General features: G+C 33.2%; 1 protein-coding gene across 1 annotated transcript in view; it reads right to left on the bottom strand.

The window, feature by feature from the left end:
* Nucleotides 1-853: 853 nt before the first annotated feature.
* dgat1b (diacylglycerol O-acyltransferase 1b) overlaps nt 854-12778 on the bottom strand; it is a 28943-nt gene continuing 17018 nt past the window's right edge. Inside the window, exons 7-17 of the mRNA XM_087812466.1 lie at nt 9175-9303; nt 8950-9015; nt 8779-8882; nt 8545-8583; nt 7436-7477; nt 7321-7365; nt 7148-7260; nt 5365-5430; nt 3527-3614; nt 3394-3456; nt 854-1364 (exon numbers count right to left, since the gene is read on the bottom strand). Of these exons, the coding sequence (XP_087668592.1) occupies nt 1212-1364; nt 3394-3456; nt 3527-3614; nt 5365-5430; nt 7148-7260; nt 7321-7365; nt 7436-7477; nt 8545-8583; nt 8779-8882; nt 8950-9015; nt 9175-9303 (908 nt within the window). The 3' untranslated portion in view covers nt 854-1211. The remainder of the gene's footprint in view (nt 1365-3393; nt 3457-3526; nt 3615-5364; nt 5431-7147; nt 7261-7320; nt 7366-7435; nt 7478-8544; nt 8584-8778; nt 8883-8949; nt 9016-9174; nt 9304-12778) is intronic.

Raw genomic sequence — 12778 nt, 5'->3', positions numbered from 1 at the left:
GACTGGTGATGAACCCCCGGAGTTATAATAACACACAACGAAAGTAGAGAAGAAGAGTTATTATTCCAGCTCACCATTGTGACGAAACCTTCAAAAGGTCGGTGGATCCAGATGGTTAAGATCTCCCTCTCACTCGCAGCCGATTCAATGAACTTTGCAAAACACAAGAATATACATTTTTTTGTGATCTGTGGAAGGTTCGGTACTGGTGAAGTCATGTGTCAATCAACTCACCTGTCGTAAGTCCCGCCCACTTCTAGTGAAAGTCAGCATAGCGCCCCCTGTGAACTCATTTATGGGTTTTTTTCCCCTCCATGAATTCATGGAAAACTTTAGTCTGCTTTAGTTTGTCAATTGTTCCATTTCTTAGTTCAATTGAAATTAATATAATTTAAGTAAATTTTAAATTATATGTTTTTCCATTAAGTTAAATAATCAAGTGTCCACTGATTTAAACTCTAATTGCTTTAAAAATATATAGATAGATATTTGTATATTTATCAAAATAAAACTAGAATAAGGAAAATATTTTAAAGAGTAAAAGTAGCTTCATGCCGAAGCTTCATGAAACAGTGTCATTATTTTCAGAGTCCACTAGGTGGCGCCTCTGCTCTATTTTACTTTGTTATGAACAACTGTTCTGATGAAACATCACATCTTTTTTAAACTGGTGGCGCCACCTACTGACCTCTAAACAACACAACACTGTTTCATGAAGCAGTGAAATAATTGTTACTAGAAAAATAACTATTATTATTTCTTATGATAATAATGATTATAAAAATATATCAATTTATTTTGGGGGGAATATAGTATTTAAAAATGTATAATAAAAAACGGACCAAAACATACAAATATTTAAAAGGATTTTCATTGACAATAAATGGTTACATCCAGTTTTTTAAGGTAATCATTTTACATTAAATACAAAAACAAAATCACATACAAAAAAAACATGTTTAATTGTGGGTTTTTGTAAACAATTAAAAGCGTACATTCAGAAACGATAGTTTAAAGTAAACTGGACGGGAACAAAGTCAGTTATAAAAATAAACGTGTCGTTCCAAATAAACGTGTCGTTCCAAAAAAAGGCACAATCGGTGAAAAACAACAATTAATATTTTCCAAAGACGCTGCATGTTGGATTCATAGTGCATTAAACCTCACAATCTCTCCAGAGAAAATCTCTCCCCTGAGCAAACATTTTTGATTCAAGCGTCAACCTCTGGCCGGTGGTTCAGCACGTAGTAGTCGTGGACGTACATCAGGATGGCGAACGGTTGACCGATGATGACGGACATCCAGACGGCGGCGTTGCCGTAGTTACCGCGCAGGAAGCGACCCACGAACCAGGCGAGTGGAAGCTGAAGAGTTCCAGAGAAATAGGAAAATAATGCTTTAACTGAATGAAAAAACATTTATAACAATTTGTAAATCCCAGATCAGATACATTTGTATTAAATATTATTATTATTTTTCTCTCTTATTCTTTCTACGAATGTTATTTTATCTAAAAAAGGTTCAAAACTATTGCAGGATTTAATTGACTGTCAATTTTGTTTAAAAAAAAAGGTGAAAAAATGATATCACTCTTTAAACGTATAATTTTCTTTATTAAAAAAAAATTCACGCCAGAAATATACATTTATATAAAAAATATATATGTATAACTATAATAAATAATAGTTTTACAATTTAAAACATTCAATTTAAAGCAAATAAAAAGCTCATTTGACAGAATAACATTCCACCATGTAACGCTGTATACACTGTTTCTTTTAGTGACGTCACAGACAGCAGAATGGATCACTCAAAACATTGACAGGAGCCAAGGTCTCAAACAGTTGTAGCATTGTCCTTCTTTTTAAACTTAAAACCCCATGACACATAAAAAAATGGGGTGGTAGTTTTATTTATTTTGCATTTTTAAATTTTTACCCGTTAGCCTAGCTAGCTAATGACAACATTTCCATGGAAAATGTACCACCCCGTAACGCTTTGGATTGCTGTTAATTTTGATGATTAGTTAGAAATGGTTTATTAAACTTACCACCCCACGACACATTAAATATGTGGAAGTGTGAGAACTGTTTTTTTTGTAACGTATATTAAAGTGTAACATTGAATTGTTCGATTGTTAGCTTTGCTAGCTCATGACAACATTAGCTGACTTTTCACGTGAAATGTACCACCCCGTAGCGCTTTGGATTGCTGTTAATTTTGATGATTAGTTAGAAATGGTTTATTAAACTTACCACCCCACGACACATTAAATATGTGGAAGTGTGAGAACTGTTTTTTTTGTAACGTATATTAAAGTGTAACATTGAATTGTTCGATTGTTAGCTTTGCTAGCTCATGACAACATTAGCTGACTTTTCACGTGAAATGTACCACCCCGTAGCGCTTTGGATCTTCATGTTGATGATTAGTTTGATATGGTTTATTAAACTTACCACCCCACGACACATTAAATATGTGGAAGTGTGAGAACTGTTTTTTTGTAACGTATATTAAAGTGTAACTTTGAATTGTTCGATTGTTAGCTTTGCTAGCTCATGACAACATTAGCTGACTTTTCACGTGAAATGTACCACCCCGTAGCGCTTTGGATTGCTGTTTATTTTGATGATTAGAATCTAAATTTAGAAAATTGATTTAAAAGTAAAAATATAAATTAAAGTTCCACCATGTAATGCTTACATTTTCCGGGGAAAACGAAGACACTGTTTCTTTTAGTGACGTCACAGACAGTGACATTACTCAATACCTTCGCAGGAGCCAAGGTCTCAAGCAGGCAAGTGGCTGCAATTTACTTCCTCTCTGGTAACTAGATATGGTTTATTTATCCTACCACTGAACTGTAGCACCCCGTAACGTTTTTGGATTGCTGTTCATTTTGATGATTATCATCTAAATGTACAACATACGTTTAAAAGTAAAAATTAAAAAAAATATTCATGCCCATCCAGCAGTTCAAGTATTAACAACTTGCTAACACTTCAATGCGCTGGGTATTACAAAGACACTGTTTTTTTTAAGTGACATTACAGGCAGCAGATGACCCCACTCAATTAATTTGCAGGAGCCAAGGTCTCAAGCAGGCAAGTGGCAGCAATTGACTTCCTCTTTAGGTAGTTAGATAATAAACTTACCACCCCATGACTAAATAAAGAGTCATGGTCAATATTTGTTTTGTGATGAAAGTTAAAGTTTAAAACAGAAATGTTAGCTTGCTAGCTTAGAACGTTTAAAACAATGTATTCTGAGATGGAATTTTCCACCCCGTAACGCTATGAATCACTTTTTATTTTTACCATTACAATCTAAATTCAGTAACAATTTACTTCAAGTTTGAATTCTTAATAGAAAAACAATGTAGACAAAGTTTACCTGAGCCATCATCCCCGTGAACGCCCAGAGTCTGAACATCCTGAGAGGAACGCTCACCAAGTACTGAAAGAGGCGAACAAATCCACATTTTACTCCTTTTTTCAAGCAACTTTATCAACGAACTTCCATTTACCTCGTGAAAGAACGCGGACAGGAAGAAAACTGCTGACTGGCTGACGATCTTACTGTAGCCTCTCCTCAGCAGCGGCTTGTAGAAATGCCTTGAAGGACAGAATCAAAAGAACAGACTTAAAGACACAAATAATGCACTTAAGGACACAAATGATGTACTTTAACCAACAAATGATGTACTTAAAGACACAAATGATGTACTTTAGGACACAAATAATGTACTTTAAGACACAAATAATGTACTTTAAGTGACAAATGATGTACTAAAAGACACAAATGATGTACTTAAGGACACAAATAATGTACTTAAGGACACAAATAATGTACTTTAAGACACAAATAATGTACTTTAAGTGACAAATGATGTACTAAAAGACACAAATGATGTACTTAAGGACACAAATAATGTACTTAAGGACACAAAAAATGTACTTTAAGACACAAATAATGTACTTTAAGAGACAAATGATGTAATTAAAGACACAAATAATGTACTTTAAGTGACAAATGATGTACTTAAAGACACAAATGATGCACTTTAAGAGACAAATGATGTACTTAAAGACACAAATGATGTACTAAAAGACACAAATGATGCACTTTAAGAGACAAATGATGTAATTAAAGACACAAATAATGTACTTTAAGTGACAAATGATGTACTTAAAGACACAAATAATGTACTTTATGAGACAAATGATGTACTTAAAGACACAAATGATGCACTTTAAGTGACAAATGATGTACTTAAAGACACAAATGATGCACTTTAAGAGACAAATGATGTACTTTAAGAGACAAATGATGTACTTAAAGACACAAATGATGCACTTTAAGAGACAAATGATGTACTTTAAGTGACAAATTATGTACTTAAAGACACAAATTATGCACTTTAAGAGACAAATGATGTACTTTAAGTGACAAATGATGTACTTAAAGACACAAATGATGCACTTTAAGAGTCAAATGATGTACTTAAAGACACAAATAATGTACTGTAACACAAAAATAATGTACTTTAAGAGACAAATGATGTACTTAAAAGACACAAATGATGTACTTCAAGACACAAATAATGTACTTTAAGTGACAAATTATGTACTTTAAGACACAACTGATGTACTTTAAGACACAAATGATGTACTTTAAGACACAAATAATGTACTTTAAGAGACAAATGATGTACTGAAAGACACAAATAATGTACTTCAAGACACAAATAATGTACTTTAAGACACAAATGATTTACTTAAAGACACAAATAATGTACTTTAAGACACAAATAATTTACTTTAAGACCCAAATAATGCACTTAAAGACCCAAATAATGCACTTTAAGGGACTAATAATGCATCTAAAGACACAAATACTGCACTTTATGAGACAAATAATGCACTTAAAGACACAAATAAGTCATAAAGAATAAGTGTGAGACATGTTTCACTCTTTCTTAGATCAACTTTGAAACAAGTCCTAAGATCAAACCCAATCACCGTCGGTCAGCAGGTAATTAAAGGATTTAACAGACTTTAATAAAACTTGTTTCACATCAAACACCGCAGCCGTGATTTCGGAGTGAAATTGAATCTTAAACTTTTAAAGGAGCCATTAGTTTAACCGTCCCTTTGAACACAACCTCCTCACATTCTCCTGAAGCCGTTCTGTTTGTTTGCCTGAGGCTGCGACACTTTTTTTTATTTTTTTATCACCACTTTGTTTCAGCCGTTCAGATGCACGTCGGCCCCCGAAACACATCAGCGCACCTCGTCTGCGTCGAAGCGCAGCGACTCGCCGTAACTTCACGGCCGCGCTTCAGCCCGCGAGCGAATAACTCACCGCAGACACCACTTGTGAACAGGGATGTTCCAGTTCTGCCAGAAATAAGTCACTGTCTCGGAGTTCCTGGAAGAAGTGTCAGAAGAAAGAGATATGAGGCGACACAGTTGGCAGGTGGAAGCGAAGAGATACGACGTAGTTTAGACAAAATATCTTGTAAAGTTATGTTCAAATGGAAGGGATGTTACCACCTGGACCTGCGGGAATATTGAAGGATGGGTATGGAGGTAGAGTAGTGAAACATCTTAAGACGTTTCTATTTGTTCAGGCTTTTCCTTGAATTTCTTGAACTCCTGTGTTGTTCTCAGTATTATCTTGATCTTTAAAGTATGTACTTTTTTGAGTATTGTTTTGATTGTTTAAGCGCTTTGTGACCCTGGTCTCGAAAAGCGCTATATAAATAAATATTACTTACTTACTTACTTACTTACATATTAATGAATGATTGAATTTACATTGCAAAAGTTGATTTTTTATTGAAATGTTTTTTTTAAGCATCATTAATAAATTAAATAAATGGTTTCTATATTAAAAGCTATATTTGTTTTTTATTGAATAATTCAATTAAAAAAATAAAATAAAAAATGAACTTTAAATACATTTTAATAATTCAAAAATAGAGTTTCTAAATACAATATTATTTTATTCATAGCCTTTTTAAATTTCATTAGACAAATGTTTCCATTATTATATCAACAGTTTTATTGGAATTAGAAAAAAAAAGCATTTTTAAAGAATTGTCAATTAAAAAAAGAAAGTCATTAGTTATTAGTTATAATAAAAGAAAATTCCAAACATTCAAAACACAAATTATTGCATTAAATTATTAAATAAAATAAAAAATTGGCTCAATTATATCAAGAAATTTATAGTTAATTTAAAAGGCGGAGGAAACGTTTTAAAATATTGAATTTAAAAAATGTATTTTGGAATCTCAAACATCTTCAAAAAAAAAAAAACATTCATGTTGGAACTTTTTATATAATATCTATATTTAATTTTAAAAAGGCTGTAATTTGAAAATATTGAGTTAAAAATGTTTTGTTTTTTTTACAATTATTGGAATTAAAATATAAAACTCTATAAAAAATATTTTGAAAACATTTTTAAATCCAAATATAATCAAATTCAACTTTTCAATATAGAAATACTTCAATGCCTAAAAACAAGATTATTTCAGTATAAAAAAAACTCAAAGTTTCGTAGTAGTTCCCATAATACTTTAGTTACAATTATAATGCAAATATTAACGGCGTTTCTTCATCTTCATGTTGCAATTAAACTTCCGAACGCTAGATGGCAGCAGTCATCACATCCTCCACATCTAAAGAATTAAATCCCGCGGAATCCTGGAGATGACTGAGGATGAGAGGATACAGTCGACTCATTCAACATTTTAACTGTTTACTGAAAGCATTAAACGTTTCGATGGAACTGATATACTTCTATAGATCTGTCACTCTCTGTGGAGAGATCCAGGACTATTTACAAAAAAACCAAACATATTAAAAAGTATTTTAAAAGTGTATTTCGATCACTACTACGCTGTCGTTTTAAAAATAGCTGCAGAAGTTTGAAAACCTCTGGCCTGGAATCACTCACGGCGCGTCAACCCCCGACCGTGACCCAGAAACGAACTCTTCAGCGACGACGAACCTCGTCATTCATCATCATAAGGAAAATAAACTTGGGTGTTTTTAAATCACTTTTCATTATCTCGAACTCACACCCGGGGAGTCGTTTTCCCGCCTTCACGTTAATAAACAAATAAAGTTTTATTTACCACCAGTCGTTGTAGAACTGCCGGTCTCCGAAGCGCAGCAGCTCGGCACTAAAATTCAACGAGGAGTGGAAGAACCAGTAGAAGAACATCAGCCACAGCAGGTGGTTCGGCACCTGGATCGAAGGAGACCGTCAGTGACGGGGTCGGAGGTCAGCACCGGCTGTCGTACTCACGGCTAATCTCAGGAGTCTCTCGGCCATTCTGCTCAGATCCATGTCCTGCCAAGACCGAAAGAGAAAAGTGTCATTGAAATGATTATCTTTTCCTTCCCTGGTGTGTCCTTCTCACCTCCAGTGGCTTCATGGAGCTTTGAATGATGGGAACCATCCACTGAAAACAAGACACATGTTTGTTTACGACCGTTATTTAAAGAATAAATATACAAAATGCTTAAATCTGTTAGTATTTTTTTCTTTCTTTATCATCATATTAGCTTTTTTCCTTCAGCATCATTGATTCAATTTCATTATTTAACAACAAATGTATTTCTTAATGTTAATTTTAGATTATTAAAATGTATTGATCCAGCCCTTTTATACATTTGTCTTTAAAAATAAAAGAATTGACGATGGAATTTTATTTTTTAATAATTTACACATTGCATTTGATATTAGAAAAAAAAGTAATTATTCTTTTATTATCGCCTTTTGAATTTTATTAAAAAACATTTTGTCGGAATCAGACGATCAAAATCCATTTTCTCTTTTGTTTACCAAATATGTTTTTTTGATAATAATACAAAAGTATATAGATTTGCGACTAAAATAACCATAAAAGTGGAAATAACAATGATAAAGAGATGTTACAACATAGCAACATAGAAATAATCATAACAATAATTACACACACACACACATATATATATATATATATATATATATATATATAATATTAATTAAATAAAAACAACATGCAAACCTTGGACAATAAGAACCATGAATTAAAGTTTAAATACGTTTTCTTACCGTGTACCTTTTTAAGGCGCATCGAAATGTTCCATTAAATGCTGCAATTTCATTTTATAAATTGCATAAGTTAAACATGTTTAAAATGCATGTTGTTTATGGCAAACAATAAATATTACTCAGCTTTTAATATGACTTTAATTGGACTCAAAAAAAGATATTAAAATATATCAATAATTAGTGTTAATGATTTCCTATTGTGTTGAATTTGCTTTTTACAGTGTTTTTTTAATTATTTTTTCTAATTTTTTGAATAAAGAAATACATTTTCTACATTAAAAACGGTGCCTGATAATAATTCATGAATTTTCAGATTGTGTTTTTTTGCATTTCTAACGTTAATAAATCTGTATTATTATTGTCTTCTAATGCAATCAATCAATCAGGTTCAAAGGTCAGCTGTGTTTCACCCTGACCAACCATTAGTCTCACCTGTTGTGTAAGTGCCACCAACATCTGGATGAAGAAAAGCTGTGGAAACAAATCAAAAATAATGCTCAAAACGTCCTTGAAAACATCATGTTTTGATGTTATTTTGACGGACAAACACGTGGAGAGCGTCTCTCTTCATCTTCACGTCCAGCATCTCTTTCATCCTCGGCGCACCGGGCACCTGCTGTGCGCTGACTCGACAACAATTTAACAGCTGACGACTCATTCGCTCACCATCTCAAACAGTCTCCTCAGCAAGAAGCCCATGCGGACCGAGGCGGACCGAGGGAAGTTGAGCTCGTAGCAGAGAGTCGGAGCGAAGACGAAGTAGTACATGTCTGCAGGGGGATGATGGGGAGGAGATTGAGGACGATAAAACTTCATCTTTTTCATTCGACCAGGTACCTCTGATGGTCAGGTTGCCGGGGTAACACACTTTGTCTCCCCCGTTGACGGTCTGTGGAAGAGGACCTGTGAGTAAATAAATAAGAATCAGGTGAATCATCCGAGCTGCCGTTCCCGAGCGCTGCCTCTAGATGGCACTGCAGCAGCACTGGTTAAGAGAACTGACTGGAAACTACAGCAGAAATGAGGGAAAACAAAGATAAAAAATATTGGTAAAGTTCTTACAGGACAGAGATCTCGACAGAGTCTTGGCCTTCTGGTTGCTCATCTCACGACACCACCTGTTGACGTCTTTGTAGGAGTAGAGCTTGAGGAGGAGAATCGTGGACGACCCGAGTGCAAAGGCTCCCCCCACTGTCGGACACGGAAGGGAAACAATTAATATAATTGATATTCAAGCAGTTATTAATGAAAATATTCAATTAAAAATGGATCATGAATTAAATGCATCTTTCAATTGTATCAGTTTTTTTAAATAATGTTGGTGTAATTGAGCTTAAACATCACAAAAAAAGGACAACAATTTTCCTTTTTTTACTAGTTTCTAAAAATGGCCATTTGTTGCTCATCAAAAATATTATTAATTATAATATTATTATTAATTATTATATTATATTATTAAATTAAAACTTATAATTAGCTTGTTTTATTACTTTTTTAATCAGTTTTTCTCCTTTATTTTTTTCCTGATTGCAACTCATATGTCAATTTCATGTTTTCATCCTTTGTATAAAGTATTTGGAAAATATATATATATAAAAAAAATGCTGCATAAACCAAAAAATGACTAATGACTTAAGGAATAAAATAATTATTATTTAGTGAGACAATAATATTTCGTAAAGACATTAAGTAAGGGATATCATTTTTAAAAATAATGTTTCAAGGGCATAATTAGTACAATGATTTCATTTACCGTTCATTAAATTAGATTAGATCAATAAATTCACATGTATGGTATTAAATATCTGTAAAATAAATCAAATAATCACAGTCACAGATGGACACTGATCTCATGGAGACCAGATAAATACACAAAAATGACCTGCATGTGGCAACAAATACAAGCGAACATCAGGACGAGCTCGGATAAAAAATACATTTTTTTCTTTTAGATCCCCAAACACTTGGAAGAATGTCAAGAACAAAATTTCAAAAAGTGACACGGAGTTGACAATAAAGTCACTTTTGTTGACAAGTAACTACACACACACACATATACACACACACACACATACACACACACACACAGACACCGGCCAAATGAGCAGTTTGCCCACCCGGATTTTTATCAATAGCCACCATATGTTTGATAAAAAGGGGATAATAGTGATCGCAGACAAACACACACGCACACACACTAGTAACACACCAGTGCCACAGCACAAACACACACAAATAAAAACAGCCCGTCGTGCCAGTAGGGTGAGGTGGAGGTCAGCACACCTGGCATCAAAACATAGCAGATCTTATCCATTAGCCATCTGTCTCTCTGGCTTAATGTGGCTCCTCGGCAGCTCCACTGGATAGTGATCATCGCGACACACACACACACACACACACACACACACACACACACACACACACAAAAAAAACACACAAACACACACATCCAAAGCAACCAGCCATCACCCACTCACAACCCACTTCCCATCCAAAAATCATAGAAACGTCTCTGAACTCACAACCATCCACTTCCTATTCAATAGATGAATGATTCACAGATTGAAATGAACGCAGCGAAGACAGATGCCGCTTCTTTTAAGAGTTGACTTTCTCGCCTTTCATCAGGAAAGAAATAAATAAAACGCTCCCGCAGCAAAGGACGCTGCTTCATTTAAATTCAACAGAAATGGGAGAAGAAGAAGAAAAAAAAAGAAGGATTTTCCCTCTCAAATGTCCCTTCATGGGCAAGTGATGTTTTTCTATGAAAGTAACAACTGACAAGTTTCATGATGGCAACAGTTTTATTGGCTTAGACCTGAGGCTGTCTTTACCCGCCCATCATGAGGATCATGTCGAAGGAGTCATGTGAGATGTTAATATATATATATAGTTTTATTTTCTATCTTTCTATTTATCTATCAATCTATCGTATTTTATCTATCGTATCTATCTTATCTATCTATGTATCTATCGAATGGTATCGTATGGAATGGTATCGTATTTATCGTATCGTAACTATCTATCTATCGTATCTATCGTATCGTATCTTTCTATCATATTATAACACTTCACCCTGATTGCTCCTGATGGTGAACTTGGCGCAAGTGTGCAGCCTACTCCCATCAGTATGTGTGAATGGTTGAATTTCCCCTCGCGGGACTAATAAGGGATTCTAAAAAATAAGGGATTCTAACTATCTATCGTATCGCAACCATCTATCGTATTGTCTCTATTGTATCGTATCGAATCGTATCGTATCTATTGTATTGTATCGCAACTATCTATCATATTTATCGAATCGTATCGTATCTATTGTATCCTATCGTAACTATCTATCATATTTATCGAATCATATCGTATCTATTGTATTCTATCGTAACTATCTATCATATTTATCGAATCGTATCGTATCTATTGTATTGTATCGCAACTATCTATCATATTTATCGAATCATATCGTATCTATTGTATTCTATCGTAACTATCTATCATATTTATCGAATCATATCGTATCTATTGTATTGTATCGTAACTATCTATCATATTTAACAAATCGTATCGTATCTAACGTATTGTATCTATCAATCTATCAAATCTTATCTATTGTATCATATTTATCGAATCGTATCGTATCTATTGTATTGTATCGTATCTATTGTATTGTATCGTAACTATCTATCATAGTTATTGAATCGTATCGTATCTAACGTATTGTATCTATCAATCTATCAAATCTTATCTATTGTATCGTATTTATCGAATCGTATCGTATCTATTGTATCGTATCGTAACTATCTATCATATTTATCAAATCGTATCGTATCTATTGTATTGTATCATATCGTAACTATCTATCATATTTATCGAATTGTGTCGTATCTATTGTATTGTATCGTAACTATCTATCATATCTATCAAATCGTATCGTATCTATTGTATTGTATCGTAACTATCTATCATATCTATCAAATCGTATCGTATCTATTGTATTGTATCGTATCGTAACTATCTATCATATTTATCAAATCGTATCGTATCTATTGTATTGTATCATATCGTAACTATCTATCATATTTATCGAATTGTGTCGTATCTATTGTATTGTATCGTAACTATCTATCATATCTATCAAATCGTATCGTATCTATTGTATTGTATCGTAACTATCTATCGTATCTATCATATCGTATCCATCTATCTATCTACCTAAATATACCATACTCGGATGGTTGTAAGAAAAACAATGATGTAAAATTATACGTTTGAATATTGATATCTTTTTTTTTTAAGATACTATAAGGTAAGGTAAGGTAAAACTTTATTGATCCCTCAGGAGGTCTCCTTCGGGAAATTGTTTTGAAATTGTCTATATCAATATTCGACAACACTGTTTCGAAAACATCAATTTAAAAAAATATTTTTTAAGAGAGAATTTCAGATTTAATTGTTATCATAGTTCTTTAACAAATTCAATTTCAATAAAGTGTTTATAGAATATAATAACTCGATTTTTAAATCCACAATTAACATAAAAATATTCAATGTTTTTTTTTTGTTTTTTTGTGTTACAATTAAACTTCATCACGTAAGGGAAACTTAGCTTGAAATCCTGGCGATGACTGAGGACGAGAGGATACAGTCATCTCCAGCAGCTTTTAAAGCT

The sequence above is a fragment of the Callionymus lyra genome, chromosome 17 (assembly GCF_982586985.1).
Source record: "Callionymus lyra chromosome 17, fCalLyr1.hap1.1, whole genome shotgun sequence".
Lineage (NCBI taxonomy): Eukaryota > Metazoa > Chordata > Actinopteri > Syngnathiformes > Callionymidae > Callionymus > Callionymus lyra.
Note: the sequence above shows the minus strand (reverse complement) of the source record. Positions and strands in the feature narration are given on the sequence as shown.